General features: G+C 43.4%; 1 protein-coding gene across 2 annotated transcripts; it reads right to left on the reverse strand.

Moving 5' to 3' along the window:
* Window positions 1-212: 212 nt before the first annotated feature.
* PLEKHB2 (pleckstrin homology domain containing B2) lies at window positions 213-16,619 on the reverse strand. 2 transcript variants are annotated; one of them, XM_083443459.1, is made up of 9 exons: window positions 16,551-16,619; window positions 12,177-15,192; window positions 11,696-11,931; window positions 10,075-10,227; window positions 8,608-8,710; window positions 7,107-7,146; window positions 5,758-5,847; window positions 5,288-5,396; window positions 213-2,285 (listed from the first exon to the last, which is right to left on the reverse strand). In XM_083443459.1, the coding sequence occupies exons 3-9, from the start codon at window positions 11,730-11,732 to the stop codon at window positions 2,149-2,151; spliced, it is 669 nt and encodes a 222-aa protein (XP_083299585.1). In that variant the 5' UTR covers window positions 11,733-11,931; window positions 12,177-15,192; window positions 16,551-16,619; the 3' UTR covers window positions 213-2,148. The 2 variants fall into 2 exon arrangements, with proteins under 2 accessions (XP_083299585.1, XP_083299584.1); XM_083443458.1 differs by lacking the exon at window positions 16,551-16,619 and having other exon boundaries at window positions 11,696-11,741; window positions 14,381-14,544.
* Between the last annotated feature and the right edge of the window lie 794 nt (window positions 16,620-17,413).

Consider the following 17,413-nt stretch of genomic DNA (forward strand, 5'->3'; position numbering starts at 1 on the left):
GTCTACCCAAGTTTTTGGAACCCTTCTTGAATATTGAGCTTGGTCAAGATTTATTTCCTGGTATTAATGTGTTCTTTCCCGTTATGCCCATTACAATGTGCAAATAATTATTCAGGTAAAATGAAGCCCCCCCCCAGCTCACAGTGTAGTTTTCTATGGTTATAACCAACTTGAACTTGACATCTTATCAAGGAATGACGAGTGTATTGAACTTTTGACTTGCCAAAAGTTCGAAGACTACATTTATTTTCTTCTCTCCTCACAAAGTAACAAATACAAAGAAAGGAGTTTTCTGGAAGTTCTACAGTTCTGTACAGTACACATGATAGCACAGAAGAGATGGTCTTAAAATTACACTAGATAAATTACAAAATCAGAGCAGAAGCTAGTGCTGCTTTTAGTGTTTCTTAGTAACTTACAAGGCTTCCAACATACTTGCCTGGTTATTAAATAAGAGACTGCAGACCTATTAAATAAAGCATCTTCAGTTCACACATTCTTCAGTTCACAGTACTGTCTTTTGAAATGTCCTAGACTGCTGACAGGGTTTTTAAAAAGCCACACTTTCAAATCCAACAACTGCTGGATGCAATAAGGTCCCCCTGTTGCATTTCAACAGCAGTTGCATAGACACACCCAAGGCAAACACTGGCATACAAGGTGTACAAGACCAATATTAAGACTTCCAGTACCACTACCTTGCCTTTGCCTCACTCACAATTCAGTTATCCCATTTAAATAGGAATGGAATGCATTCGGCTAGGGTTTGTCATTACGGCAGGCGGCACAACCCAAGTCCCCTTTGCTCGCTGCTGTTCAAAGCTTGCAGGTTCACCAAAGAACACAGCACAGCCTATAGTCACTTGGAAGAGTCTTGTGTAGATCTCAGATTTTAACAGGATGCACAAGCAACGGATGGATAAAAACAGGTGTGCCTTTCTTTTTATTAACCTACACCGCTGAAAATAATTTCCGGGTGGGGATACTTGCTCATTTCTCTGTCCTCTCGCAGAAGTAGGGGTCTTACATCTTTAAAGCAGGTAATTTAGCTGCAGAAGGAGAAGCACATACAAGACTGGAGCGTGCAACCAAAACAGAGGTATCTCTGTGTCTGGAAAGTAGAAGCCCTTGTTAAAAATACTTTGTAGTTGCAGGTAAGAGAGCATAATTACTTTGTATAAATCTCAATACAGATTCAAAAGGTTCCCATATACCTAAACCAGTAAGTTAGACTTTGAACACATTTATCCCCATCACAACACCTCCTACCACCTGTTAATTAACTATCCTTTTACCTGCCTTAGCAAATGTTCCGGAGGCCTGATGTCCGCATGTTAAACTTTTTCCAGCCACCGTTATCCTAAGGAACTGTTACTAGGATTTAAATGAGGTTGCGGTTTCTAGGACACTGGAATGGTTTGCATGGTAATCCAAACTCCTTTCTAGAATAAATGTCAGATTTTTCTATTGATTAGACGAGGGAGAGGGAAATTGAGCTCTCCATATTTTGTTGAACTCCTGCCAGCATAGCCACTGATCAAGGATGATGGGAGTTGTAGTCCGAGAGCATCTCAAGAGCCAAAGGTTCCCTGTCCCTGGTTTAGCCTTGGGAAGGACTTGTACAGTAAGCGTGCAAGCTACTGAAATGCCAGAGATCTCTCTTGAATACAAGAAAACATTCAAGGGATCCCATGGCACTTCTAGGAGTGCTAAGAAAAATATCAGATTCGAAATCCCCTGGATTCAGAATTACCCACTTTTGTGCTCCCTTGCTTTCCAGTTAGCATTCTGAGGCAGTAGCTGAAGTAATTTTAACAAGATGGTTAATATTTGACTGTAAAAATGAGTCAACTGTGGCCATTTAGCCATCATTAGTAACACTTCATTGATATTACTGCTACTTACTCATCAATGCATAGAATCACAAACTCATCTGACCACGAGCCATTATGCTAACCACTTTTCAACTAAAGGGCACCTTTGGGACGGTTGGGAATTTTTGTTAACTACAATCTGCCTGCCACCAGCAAAAAGTACTACTAGAACCTATTGAAAAAATTGTAGATTAAACTGAAGTACTTTGCAAATACATATTATTGCACACAGAAGACTTCAGGTCTCCCTTCGCTTTCTGGCTCCAGAGGGAGCCTAGAACACCCAGAACAACGAGCCCAGGGCCATTCCTGTTGCTGCTCCAGCAAGCATGCCAAGCGCAAGGTCCCCATCGTTATCCCGGTAGCGCTCTCGAATGATGACATGATTCGCAGGAGGGTGGCCATAAGGACCTGGAAAGAAGAACACCGTGGGATTTAAATAGAAATAAAACTTGAAACTTCTTGTTCCCTTTCATTGATCTCCTTAAAACTGAGAGGCCAACACATTCTGGACTCCATAAAAATGGGGGAAGGAAAGTCTTGCCGTTAATGTGGGCTAGATAGCTGGGTCTTTAAAAGTAAATGATTTTCAATGCCAGGGAACCTGAACGAACACACAGAGGAGGTAATGTGAAGGAAGACCGATAAAAGCTGTGGGTGATGTCTACGTCGTACTCAAGTAACTCAATCCACTGATTTTTACTGAGTCTACTCTGAGTATGACTAACACTGTATTTCACCCAGTGGCTACATTCAGATATCATGTTCCCCAAGGCAAGTGTGTACACACACACACAAATATGGCTCATTGCTGATCCTCTATAATGTGGTTTGGGCAGGGCAGTCCAACATGTGACCCAAGGGCCACCTGTAGCCCTCAAGGCCTTTTTGGACAGCCCTTGACAACATTTGACACTCCCACACCACAGCCCTTGCACTGCCTTCCCAAAACTGGGTAACCGAAGCACTAGGCCAGGCATGTCCAAAGTCCGTTTCGGGGGCCTAATCCGGCCAGCTGGTCGGTTTAATCTGGCCCCTGTGGCAGTTTATTTCCTGGGGTAAAATCCTAAAAATACCTTAACAACTTCAGTCCTTAAAAAAAGCTTAACAACTTCAGTCCTAAAAAAACTTTGGTTGGTTGGCCCTCACGGCCCTTCACATCACCAAATCTGGCCCTCTTTGAAAAAAGTTTGGACACCACTGCACTAGGCTTTGGAAAGGAAGGCATGAGGGCTTTGGCAGAGTCCCAGAGTCCTTCACCCTCCTTTCTCAAAGCTTAGTTAGCACTTTCCCAGCTTTGGGTAGGAGGTGGGAGGCCTCTAGGACCCTGCCAGAGCCTTGCGCCTCCTTCCCAGAGCCTGGCACCTTGTTTAGCTGGCTTCAGGAAGGCAGCGTGTTGGCTGAGGTGGTGTCAAACTTTGGCCTCACTCCCCCTCTTGCGGTATGAAAAGTTGGAGCACCGTGGTTTAAAGTATCACATCTCAACACTGTTATTGTGAGGGCACAAACCACTCATGCCAAAGAACAGGAAGACAGGCCAGTCAAACCATAAGACCACATTCAAACACAATATAATCCATAAAGCAACTGCAGCTGTCATATCACAGAAGTATATGTTACAGGATAATTAATCAAACATTTTTTGTCTTATACTATAGTTTCGCAGTAGCACAGGCTGACCTAATAATGGGTTGAGAACTCTCACACAGGTTTCTTTGCCCATCAGCAGTGACAGTGTAAGAATACTCCAACCTTTAATGGAGGGATGGGGAATCGGTGGCCCTCGAGATCTTGATGGACTACAGTTCCCATTGCCATGACTACTGGGCATGTTGACTGAGACTGATGGGAGTTGAAGTCCCAGAAACATCTAGAGTGCCACAAGTTCCCCAGCAGAGATTTAATTACAATCTGGCACTGAAACTCCCTCAGTAACCTGAGCATGGGCATATTTTATTACCATAACTGACTTAAGCAATTAAATATGGCATTATTTCTGATACAAGCAACCAGCAATGGAAGCCAAACATACTTAGCAGTGCGAAACTTTACATGTTTACTCAGGAGTAAGTCCCACTAAATTCAGTGGGACTCAGTCCCAGGTTAAGTGATCATAGGGTTGCAGCCAAAATGTTGCAGTTATTATTAATTTCATTCCTATTGAAGTTATTATTAATTTCATTCCCTTCCTATGCAGCATCTCACAATATAATAAAATATATATAAAATAACTGCATATATAACAACAATTTCAAATCCAGTATGGTTATGGACTGGGATACAGTTCTTGTAGTCTACGTTACCCTCTCATATCATGCTAATGTACTAAAGGTACTAGTAATGTACACATCAAAAAATTGGGAGAGAGAAATACCCTCAGAAGATGAGAGTTATACTACTATCTCTTATGTTACATCCTCATTTTAAACCTTTTTCTACTTGACCAATATTATGATTTTAGGTCTGAGATAGGGAGGGAAATTATAAGTACCGTATTTTTCTGTGTATAAGACAATGTTTTTTGCTTATTTTTTTAGTCCAAAATAGGGGGTTGTTCTATACATGGAAAAACACGGTCCAGTGCTTCAGCTGCTTGTTCCACTTCTGCTTGGCACCTGCCATCTTCATGCCCTGCTTGACTCGGGTTCCTTCTCCTGCTCCCTATTGCTGCCTTGCCTGCCTGCCTCCCTCAGCAGCAGCTAATTTGAAGGAATTCCCCCCCCCAAAAAAAAAAGCTCAACAAATTTCGGCAACCTCAGGTGTTTAAAATATTGATTTCTTTTAGCCCAGAGATGGAAAGAGGATGCTGTTCCAACCAAGGAAGAGTGGCTGATTCAATTGATGGATTATGCCGAAATGGCAAAATTACTGGGTGTGTTAAGAAACCGGGGGGGGGGGGGGGGTTATTAAGGAGTGGGGAATATTTGAAAAACTATGGTATGCAACTAAGTGCATAGGTAGGGTTAACTTAAATCAAGCAGTTAAAAGTACTATTAAAATTAATTGTAGAATAATTCAAAAATGGAGTAAAGTAGAAAACGCAATGTCAAAAATTTAAGTAAGTGAAGACAGCAAAAAAGGGGGAACGGGAAGTCTGATTTGTATTGGAAGAACGGTATTGTAAAATCTGTATTTGTAAATTCTTGAATATTGATTTCTTAATTTAGGGTTCAAAAACATAGGGGTCATCTTATACATGGGGGAGTCTTATAAACAAAAAAATACGGCAAATGCATTATGTATACTGCAAAAATGGTACTTTTAGGGCATTTGTTCATTTACTGTTGAGTAATAAAAATACCTTACTACCAAGGGGGAGGGGGTTGTGTGGGGGAAATACTGAATGCAAAACCAAACTGCAGAGTTCTGAATGTACTAAATCAAGTCATAGAAGAATAAATATTACCAGTTACCTTGGTTTGGATATTGATAGGGGATTGCATACGTCTGTCCATTAGAAGTAAAGAAGACCTGAGCCCCGGGAGGTGGATATGCGCCATTGTACTGTGGGTAGCCATAAACCTGATGAAATTGAGAACAATTGTTAGCAGTGTACCTTGGAACCAAACATTCCTGAGTGCAGCAACCCATTCACTTTAACTACAAGGCTTTTTGCTTGAAACTGAAGAAGACAGCCATACAATACGCCATGCTGTGATGGAAGATGGGCAAGGGTTTAAGACCTTTTACAACTAGATGCAACAAACCCAAGCAAACAGGTGCTGTCTGACATCACCAGCTCAGGTATGACGCACCACCTGCTTCTTCAGGACAGGTGAAACCTGCCAGCTAAATTTTACGCATAGGTCACCTCTCAAAATGCCCAGTTTTAAGCAACTTGCACTATCCAAACTCTCCTTATAGCATGTTTTCCATAGCTTACCTCGGGTGATGGTGTTGCATAAGCCGTGTACGGAGGAGGAGACGAGGAAATTGTATTGTCGTCATACATCACTTCCGAACCAATATAGGCCTGGACATGTTAACATAAAACACAGAAGCAGCTGTTCAAATTCTTCAATTGCAATCACTGCAGATGGGAGCAGGATTGGATAAACGGAGCACTCAATAGGAAATTGAAATGAGGTTAGCATCTTTGGGAAATGCTGAGTTGTTGACTTACTGTACAAAATAGCATTACTGATCAACAATACTTAAACTGAGGAGTTTAACGCACGAGGCAGGGCAAAATGGAAAAGTGCAACCTTCCCACTCTGTTCCATGTCAGGTAGGTGAGAAGCGGGAAGAACATCAGACACAAGGCCAAGTGGAAAGAAGATGCCACCGTCGGAGGTAGAGGGAGAACATACCAAAATTACCAAGTTCCTAAAATTTCTCTGTGTTCTCCTTCCCTGCTCTCCAGCAGATGGCTTTGCTTCTAGCACACGAAAGGATTATTATTTTTGTTCACCCTGTGCATATGCGGCAGAAGAGCCATGATGCCACTTTTATGTTCCGCAGAAGACAGCAGCAACCCTGACACAGATGGCTTTGCGGATGATCACCAATAGCCACACTGTGTTTTTGTTCAAGCTGCAAAGAGCCCTGCTGAGTTGGCTTGACTTGCTCTCCTACCTTTTTAAGGATCAAGGGAGGGAGCTGGGATAGGTCTGCAGCAGGGATGAGAAAGGACCAAAGGAAAACACTTCTTGGACTACAGGGCCAGAAATGCATAGCAATTTCCACCTGCTGGATTCTTTTCTGATTCCAGGAAAGAGCACGATGACAAGGGTGTGTGCCTGTGTATTAAGCAGAATCAGAGGCTGCAGCTTGTCTGCTCCCCTGGGGAAGCTACTTGCTCCAGGCATGCTAGGCGAGTGGCAAAGGGCACCTTTGAAGCGTTATGCATCATGTTGTGCGTAATATTTGACTTTTGTTCATTTCTGAAATAACTATCTTCCTAAAGATTCCTTCACTGGCTAACATGATCAAGAAATGGATCATGCAAATTGTGCCTGTGGCGATGACAGGAATAGGGCCAGATGACCACTGTGAGAACAGGATGCTGAACTACAAGGAGGCTTTGGTTTGATGCAGCAAGGTTCTTCCTAAGCTTCCTATGCACTTCCTGCGCTTACTCCTTTCATCAGAACAAGGGAAGTGTGGGCCAAGGCACTAGCCACACAAAAAAGGTACTCAAAAAAGAAATCTAAATGAAAGGCTATTTCTCTCAATGCTACTATTGCAAGCACACACACACACACACACACACACACACACACCCCTACTTACCCCATTTGTTCTGGCATCCTGGAGAGCAATTTTCCAAGCTCTGTATAAAATATGAAGCAAACAGTGTAAAAAAACCCAGAAGCATAATGGTGGAAGAATCACTAATATAAATTGTACATCCATGTTAACAAGTTTAGAAAAAAAAACCTGTAGCAACTATTCGTGGTGAAACTACATGGGAGGAGCATGATTAGAAGACCTGGTGCATTTTTATTACACAAAAAAAGTAGCTATGGTTAGGAATACAATTGCAGAGGGAGAGAGTCTAACTAATGCTTTTGGATTTAGGTCACAGTGTCTCATCCCTCTCTCACTCCAAACTGGCTACTGAAGTGAAAAATAGCTGAGTTCAATGTCCTGAATCCATGTCTTCCCCTGAAGGATTAACAGCAAGCCTAGGGTACAGTTAAAGCCAGGAAGCAAAGGGTTAAATCCTCCCTGCTCCCTATGTTGTAGTTCCAATCCAAATCTGGCCCACAACAGCTGCTTTTGGATGAGGTAAAAATATGTCAGGCATTCCAATTACGGAATTCTATGGCCTGGTTTACACATAATGCTGAACTGTAGTTTAAATAAACCATAGTTAATAAACCATGGTTTAGCATGATGTGCAAACCCAGGCAAGCACCTTAATTGCGGTTCATGAACTATAAGTTATTAGTGAAAATGGTTTAGTTTGCACAAGACGGTAAGACAAACGTATGCCTTACAAGGACTGTGCAAATGTGCTAACTCCCTGAGAGGAGCTGGCAGCCACTTTGCTCCTCTTTGGTCCTTTTACATCAGCATGGCATGGATGCTAAGCCAAGACTTGGCTCAGTATGTCATCCAAACCCTTGGCTATAAGCTGTGGTTAAGAAGGAGGCAGCTTCAGCCACAAGCCTGGGCTCAGGCAACATGCTAAGCCAAAGGACCAGGAAGTGTCTGCAATCTCCCCCAGGACCCATAAGTTTGTGCTAAGCGATGGTTTGGCTTAGCACTACATGCAAATGCAGCAAAACAAATTAGGGTTTGCTGTTACATGCGAATGCAGACCACGTGTAGTCTGATGCTCAATCTGATGAGTCGCTAGCCTAGAAAATAATCTGGCTAGCAACAACACTTCCTGTTATCAGTATGCAAGAATAAAATATCCCCAAAGACATAAATCCTTGAGAGACTATTAATAAATGGAGGGAATTGGACCATCTGTTAATAGGTGATAATCTGGAGAGGAAAAAGCAAAGATGCTCAGCTAAAGTCCCGGTGTGAAGCTGTCATTACACTCCCCCAGTTTCAAAAGTGATGGGGAAAGTTAGTTATCTGACCATGATAATTAGCTCAAAATCTGCTTTGGGAAGTGAGCTAAGAGATGGGTCTGCTTCTTGCAGTTGGGAGAGTTGCAACTGTTTTGCATAGCAACTCATTCAAGAACATATAGCCCACTGCCGCCCATTATGCACAAATGTCACTCTTTCAGAAGGGAAGTTCTTTTATTTTCAAGTAAGCAGAAGAAACTCACAAGCAGTCGTCAGCACTTTCTGCACAGAGGTTGAGCACTTTCCCATCACGGCAAATGATCTGCAGCAAGCAATCCCTAGGCTTCCCCTCCGGAGGCTGGAAACCTGCTCAAGAGAAAGGCAAAGTAAAAGAATGGTACTTCAGCTCCACGTGGCACCAAGCTAAATACTTAATTCACTTTTAAACTCAGATCCTCCAAAGAGGCTTGAGTAGGCACATACAATGGGAAGCCTGATTCAGCAACTAAAGCAGAATCCTAAGCTTGACAAACGGAGGAGACACACCCAAGCTCCACTTGATTTAGGGTATGTCACAAAGCCTTTGCTGCAAAAAGAAACCTAGAGGCGCAAGGCTGTGCTGCAAGTTCCCAGGTCTTCGAGATGGCCTTAGGAAGTGGCAAAAGGAGGTTTGCCTAAACTTCATTCCCATTAGAGCTGGGAAACGAGAAGTGCTTGCAGAGGGGCACTAATGACAGCTGCTGTGTCACTATAATTTCTGGCCTTGCTTGATTACAATAGCAGGAGAAAAGGAAGGTACATGTGCCATGCAAGGTCCCAGCTAGTGTGACTATTCAAGGGACTGATGCCAGAAAGTATCCCCAAGGATGCCTTACCTTCTATACCCTGCCCAGGCATGGCGATCCAAGGAAAAGATACTCCCAGAAGCGCCAAAAGCTCTTGAGATTGGTCTTATGTCTACTATGACCAGGGCTTTTAGTGTGGCAGCGGGTGCCCTTTGAAATGTACTTCCAATGACCACCAGGCAGGCACCTACAATATTGGCACCTAAGTGTAAAATTTCCTTTTTTACCCAGGCTTTCCCTGAGGTGGTCCAATTATGATGACATACTAATCAGATCTACTGATCTATGATACATTCTATTTAAGTTTGATCAATGGGTTTTATCATTGCTTTTATGTTGTCCACTGTCATAATATTTTGCAATGTTGGTGACATAATTCTTTTTTGCAGATAACTAGAATAAAATAAAATAGGCAGCTTTGCAAATAAGCTCCCTTCTCCCCTGCAAAAGACAAAACAAGAATATGCCAGTTATGTCCTGAGAAGCGGCAATGGGGATTTATGTTAAACCAAGTAGAATAAGGTTCTAATTCACTGCATGTATGGGTGCATTGGAAATGTGCATAATGCCACATTGATATCATCACCGGTCATAGTTTAGCACAAGTATAGGCAAACTTGGCCTTCCAGATGTTTTTGAGACTACAATTCCCATCACCCCGACCACTGCTCCTGTTAGCTAGGGATGATAGGAGTTGTAGTCCCAAAACATCTGGAGAGCCGAGTTTGCCTGTGCCTGGTTTAGCACTGTGAGAAATGGCTTTGTGAATTTAGAACCAAGTCTACATATAGTAGTAAGTCCTTCATATTTGTATTACAGGTGGCACCGAGCAGGTGTGTGTATGCAGAGGGTGGGAAAGTTCAAATAAAAAGAAGATATTCGCACCTCGGCATTCATTTCCCACTCTGACGTTGATGCAGTCAACTTTCATGTGAATTCGATCCTCTAGATCCTGCCGATGTTGGTCATCATAAAATAACAAATGGCCATGAGCCCACAGATCAAACCAGTTCTTCTTCCAGCGCCTTAATATAGTACCTAAAAGGAACAGGGATCAATTGTTTTTTGAGAGGTCTAACTAAACAGTATCAAATTCCACATTGATTAGGTTGCTAGATATTTGTTTTGCTTTCGGTGATCATGCTTGAAATGCTCTTAAACCAGAGTTCTCTGAATCTATAACAGAAGTAGCAAAGGCAATTAATGTCAAGAAAAAAGCTCCTACTTCTACTTCATAGGTAAGGGTACCCCTGCCCGTACGGGCCAGTCGTGTCCAACTCTAGGGTTGTGCGCCCATCTCACTTAAGAGGCCGGGGGCCAGCGCTGTCCGGAGACACTTCCAGGTCACGTGGCCAGCGTGACGAAGCTGCTCTGGCGAGCCAGCACCAACGCAGCACACGGAAACGCCGTTTACCTTCCTGCTATAAAGCGGTACCTATTTATCTACTTGCACTTAGGGGTGCTTTTGAACTGCTAGGTGGGCAGGAGCTGGGACCGAAAGACGGGAGCTCACCCCGCTGCGGGGATTCGAACCGCCGACCATGCAATCGGCAAGCCCTAGGCGCTGAGGTTTTACCCACAGCGCCACCCGCGTCCCCTTCTACTTCATAGCAACTATTTAATTTATTCTGACACACCTTTAGCCAGACATCAGGCAACCAAAGAACCAAGCAGACATCTTTTTATTCATTTGGTGGCCAAGAATACTGCCTTTAAGGAATTTTGCATAAAACATTATTTGTTTTATGTCACCATAGCATGAAATTCACACACATATATACATAAAGTCCAAATATGATTTGCGTTTTTGCCATGTTTTTCTGAAACAGACATGCTGAGCCAAGCCATGATCAGCATGAATGAACAAGACTGTAGTTACTCAGAGCAAAAACTGAAGAAGCTTCACTCCTCCCCAGGTGCTGCTTCTGTTTTGCTATCCAGAGCTAAGCCATGATTTTGCTTAACATTGCATCCAAACCTGGGCTCATGGTTTGTATCGCTGAATATAAACCATGAACATTAGTCAAGGTTGTCATTTTTGCTCCAGGCATCGACATGCTTGCTTGTCCTGAGCCATTGCTTGCCTTAGTGTTGCATGCAAACAGAGTCAAAGTTTAATTCCAAACTACACAGAATGAGGGAGACCTAGAATTGGATTTCTGGTGTTTTGTTTTAATTCAACACAGCTAATTTAATCCAAGCAGAAGCGGGGTAGGGAGAGGGTTCCTGATTCTGAGTGTCATTCTCCCCCATTTGTGTTTTGAGGAGAGGTGGGGATGCACAGTCAGTTTCCTGGGGAAGGGAGAATCTTGATTAGGATATCAGCACAGGAGGAAAAACTCTCTCCCACTGCTCATGCTCAGGTCAAATTGTCAGCCTCAGTGGCTGCACATCACAGAAAATTTGATAAGATCCAGTCATGGATTTTCTACATAATGTGTTGCTTGGCACTGAAACAAGTCAGGGAGGGGGGAGAGAGAGAGAGCTGACAGAATCCATTACTCACTTTGCCGGAGCAGCCATCCACTTTTAACCAGCGCCATCTCCAAGTGCTAGGGAGAAAAGAAGGGCATCAGTGTAGCACCAGTGTGATGATACAGAAAGACTTTCTCTGTCTCCCTTTTTCTCCAAATGAGAGACAGGCTTCCTTACAAGGCAGAGGGTAGGGTATGTCTGTGTCTCTTGTGTTTAAAGTATATGAGAGGTGGCGGTCTCCAGACATACTGTACAGGGGTAGCGAACCTGGTCATAGCTGTCAACTTACAGATTTGAAAATAAGGGGCCAGCCGCCTTGAAAAAAGGGATCAGCAGCCAAAATAAGGGATTTTCCGGGCACAGGTATGTTCAGCTTCTGAGTCCCTCCAAGCCAAAGGCAGAAAGCCCAGCCAGCAGCCAAACGAAGCCTCATCAATGAGGGACAGCAGGGGGGCATGGCGCTGGGATAAGGGACTGTCCCGCCAAATAAGGGATGCTTGACAGCTATGAACCTGGTGCTTTCCATATGTCGTGAACTATCAGTATGGCCAATGGTCAGGGGTGATGGGAGTTGTAGTTAAAACATCTGGAGGGCACCATGTTAGCTACCCCTCTTATAACAGTGATGTCTTGTTTAATTGGAGCTGCAGGTTGATCCTATCCAGGTTTACTCCAAAAGAAATCCCACTGAGTTCAACAATACTAATGAAGCATGCCTGGGATTGCAGGTTCAATTGGAGGGAAAGCTACTCTGTGGGCCAATATAGCTGATAAGATACCAAAAAGCGATTCAATTACAGAAAGAAAGGGACTTGCAGTGAGAGACCAAATGCACCTTTATTTACAGATAAAGGATTAAGAAAAAATTATTAAATCTTCCCATGAAGTTCAGAAGAAATCTTCCCAGGAAGTAAATCCCATGGGACTTATATCCACATTAACACATTTTAAAAAATTGTTCTAGGAATCAAAGTTCAGCTGCTGTGTTTCCTATGTACATGAAAAGCTCTCTCTCTTGTTACGTACTACATACCACATTTTCTCACAAAGAATAAAAATAGCTGAAAATATAGTACTGGTTGTTGTACTAGGTTTAAAAAGCCACTAATTATGACATTGTTTTGTGAGGGCTTGAGCTTGTCCATAGGAGTGTATGAATTTCCACTAGGCAGAGCCAGGCCATGGATCCATCTAGCTCCGTAATGTCTACAGGGTCTGGCAGCAGTTCTCCAGGGTTTCAGCCAAAAGTCTTTCCCACCTCTGCACGGAGATGCCAGAGATTTTTCTCATATAAGGTGTGGGCTCCACCACTGAATTACGGCCCTTCTTACGTCTCCAGCAGGACTGTTGGATTGGGTCCTGCTACTGGCGGTTGCTTTCACCAGGAGATGCCAGGGACCAAGGCTGCAATCCTATACACACTTATCTGGGAGGGGCAGAGCAGTCCAAACTGCCTCCGTGCTGAGCAGAGGGCCCTGCCAGCTAAGCCGGCTTCCCGCTGACAACAGAGTGATGCAAGCAGGGCACTCCCCCTTCCCCCAGCCAAATGGTCAGGTGGGCGTGCTGTCATGAGGAAATGACGCCACACCAAATAAATAAATCACATCTTCTCTGTTACTCTAATCTGGAGACAAAGCTACCAAAGCAGTTCCCACCCTCCCATATTCTGTCCATATTTCAGCAGCACTTTCACACGCCACCCAATTAACTGTGGTACAACCCAAGTTAGAAAAGAGAGCTCGACATCCCAAAGTGCGGTTTTTAGAGCAAAAATGACATCATCACCATTTAATTTAAAGCAGCAGTTTGACGATGAAACCATCTGTAGAGATGATGCTTTTGTTTTCTAGCAGGCCTCCCGTGCCTTGAAAGCTGTCAATGTCCCCAACCCACCCCATCCCACCCCCAGTATGTTTATTGAATGTGTTGCCCACCAAAGAATCCTGGAAAGCGTCGTTTACCCCCTCACTGAACTACAGTTCTCAGCACCCTTAAACTATGGTTCCTGGGTTGTGGTTTTTTTTTATGGGGGTGTGCTATTATACTAGTACATATATTATACTAGGAAGTACTTTATCGGCTTATTTTGTGCTCCTCGCACGCAGGGGTCTATCAGATGAGGATTCTGAATTACATTCTGCTGTAAATTCCAGAATTAATCCACACTGCAGCTTGAAAGCACAATTGTGATAGGAGGACGACTTTGAAAGGCGTTATCTCATAGCTGTCAACGTTTCCCTTTTTTAAAGGGAAATTCCCTTATTCCGAATAGGATTCCTCGCAAGAAAAGGGAAAAGTTGACAGCTATGCGTTATCTTAAGGGCCCGCCACTCCAGCCCAAAAAGGGCTTTGCTGACTGTCACTTAGACGATCTCCGCCCTGACTTGAGCCCCCTTCTCCGACGCTAAAATGGAAAACGCAAGAAGAAAGCAGGAAGTAGAAGCACCTCAAGAAGCAAGCGGAGCGCTTCTCCTAGGAGGATAAAAGGCGAGGACAGCGACCTAGACTGCGTGCACTTGTTACAGTCCTGGGGATTACAAAACACGGTGGCCTGACCTCGTTGGATTTGACCCCTGCTCGCCCAGACAAGCTGTAGCCGCCGGACCAGCTGCCCGCCCTCCGTCCCTGGCCCATTGCAAGATCCACACACCGCGCGACGCCGCCGCCCTTCGCTCTTTCCCGGGCAGAGGGGGAAACGAGCCCCGGCCCAGCCTACCTGTTACGCCTGGAAGCGACCGCGCGAGCCCCAACAATCCTCGCTTTCTTCTTATTCTTCCTAGTTGCTAAAAGGAGATCCAAGATCGCGCGCCCCGCCCCGCCCTCGTCTGACGCCAGACAGGTCCTATGATCAACCGCGTCACTCAATGTCTACTGCTCATGCCCGCAAGGGTAGATGGGAGTTGTAGTTTCTCAGAGCGGAAGGAGATGGCAGGGCAAATGTTTCATTAAAAAATTCTGTATCATCAGCGTTCCCGCAGGTTTCCGCCGCCGCTATTACGTCTGAGTCAGTTCTGGAACAGTCCCTCCCCAGCATGCCAGAAAAACGAAACTGCGGTTATGTATATCTATATACAAATATCTAGATAAGGCCAAGCGTAAAGCGATATGGAAATATGGAATTGTGCGAGGTAGGCGGCACGATCCTATGGAAATGCGCTCGCAAGTAAAGCCCGCTTGTTTTAATCGGGGGCTGTCCCCTGGTGTTTAGGGGTAGGGATGGAGGAAGCTTTAACCTTCCAGATGTTGGTGGACTACAGCTCCCATCTTCTCCCACTACAGTACTAGCCATACTGATGGTTGGAATTCAACATCTGCGTGGCCACAACTCTCCCCCCTCCCCTGCACACCTGATTTAGGATTGCAGCCTTCGGCACATGGTTGGAGGTGCCAATCTTAGCAGCGTCGTGCTTGTTGGAAGAAGTAGGATATCTAGTATCTTCCAAGCAAGCAGGTATGCTGGAGTTTTGGTGTCAACCTCATCTTCAAGCACTATCACAAAATAGCAATAGTTGCCTGTACATGTAGTCGCTGAATAGATAAAACATATTACTGTGTTTCTCACTCCAAATGGGTTTTACTCTTTTCTATTCAAATAATGTTCATGAAGTACTATTATAATCATGAAATACTACTATTATAAAAAGTATTGTGACACCTTAAATACAAACTTCAAATCTCTAATTTCTTGAAATATTGTTGGGAACCACCCTGAAATCTGCGGGTATAGGCGGTATAAAAATTTAATAATAATAAATAATAATAAAATCTTTCATGGCTTCATATTGGCCCACTTGGGAGAAAACAATAGTGATTGAATCTGCGGTTGGAACTGACATATGGGGGGGTATTTCCCTTGCCAAGGTGCTTTTAAAGCAAAATGTTTCGGCTCTGGTTGGGGGGGGGTAGGGTAATTACATAATTATTTTTTGTTTTTGTCCAACAACAAAACAATCCAAGGAAACACAAGGGAGAGGATTTAGTTTTTGTCTGAAATGCAACACACACCACAAACCGTTAAAACTATTCCAAGATCCAGGAAAGCTAGCACATGCAAACAAGGCTTGCTGGATCAGAGCCTATGGAAATAGAATGTAGATATGCACCCTTTTGCACAAGTCATAAACCAAGAACAATGAGATACCATAACATCCTAGAATGAAAACCTAAGTTTGAGTTAAAATATCACATATTAACTGCCTAAGATTCTTTATTCACAGTAATGTCCTCAACAATATTTCAAGAAATACGAGAGAATTTTTCTTTATTTTTCATAAATCAAAGAAATAACTTCACAATAAATAGTTCAGCTCTAAATCTCTAGTACAAGAAGGACAGTTCAGCACACAGTAAAATATGCTTAGGTACATTGATATCAGTGGGGTTAAATACGCTGGAAATATGGGTTGTGAATTAGGCTGTGCTTCAGGACCAATGACTGCTACAAAAAAGGCAGCTCCCATTTCTCAGCAACATGTCCCAGATGCAACATCCAGGAAATTCTGATGAAATTAAATTACTGCCACCACTGCCAAAGGCAGCAAGCTAATATGATATTGCCAAATAAATCATGAAACAATGCTGAAAATAAAATGAAATGAACATTTTTTCATGCACACCCAAATGTGTGAAAGGAAGGGGACCACCAGAGAAAGTAAGGTTTGCTCCTTCTCACTTCCTTAATGATTTGTATGAAATAATATTAAAACATTATTGATTTGAATGCTCTCATATTCTCTTTGTTATACAGAATGCCTAAACATATTTTATTGGTTAAGAATGGCAGTTACAAATAGATAAGATTTATAAATGCATACATTTGTGTGAGGTGGTTTTTTGTTACAGAACAGTAAGATGCAGTTCTGCAGTGCATTTCTGAAGACACGCACCTTTGTTTCCTTTCAGCAACTTCCAGAAGGTGAGTTGTGTTAAACCAATGAAGAGTCTTGGGGCATCTGAAAAACTAACATTATTATGTCACGCTATATTATTATGTAAACGTGTATTAGAGTTGACTTCATCAGAATCCCCTTTTCACATTTGTTCGGACATTTGCTCCAACTCACAAATGCTGAATCCGTGGACAGTGGGATATATGCAAGCCCTGTGCCCAACACCCCACCTCAATGCTTCTCTGCTCAGCACTCAACCTATCCCACACTGAGCACGGAAGATCTGCAGGGGTCTTTTATTTGCACTGATTCCAATGTGAGTAGAAATCTCTTCGTGATTTAGAAACCCAATAAAACCCTTTCCCCCGTTTACAATTTTAGCTTTCTGGCGCCCTCCTTATCCGCCCTCTAACTATTAAACTGTATTATGGGCAATCATTATCGTACAGGAATGAGTCACCTTGGCTCCAAAACAACACCAGAAATAGTTATGCAAGCATGTCCTCTCAGGAAGGTGGCTGGCTGCCATGAGCATCTCTTTGTGCTCTTAATCAATATTGGGATAGCTACCCGGCTCCAACATTTTAAAAAACTCCCTGGTCTCAAAATATGCAGTGCAAAAGAATGCAGACTGTGTTTAATGGATTGTGTAGTTTAAGTTTTAACTGACTGCATTGCAGCGTTTTATTTTGTGAACCACCATTGTTTCTTTCTCCAACTGCACAGCCTCCATGAGAGAAACAGGTAGTGGAAGGGAGCAGGACAGGCTCCTGAAGTGATTGTAACCCCGGAAATTTCCCCCTGTCCTCTGTCTTTTACACCTTATACATTTATTAGGCCAACCAAAATAACACAGAATT

Source organism: Podarcis tiliguerta (genome assembly GCF_965153285.1).
Source record: "Podarcis tiliguerta genome assembly, chromosome: 5".
Classification (NCBI taxonomy): domain Eukaryota; kingdom Metazoa; phylum Chordata; class Lepidosauria; order Squamata; family Lacertidae; genus Podarcis; species Podarcis tiliguerta.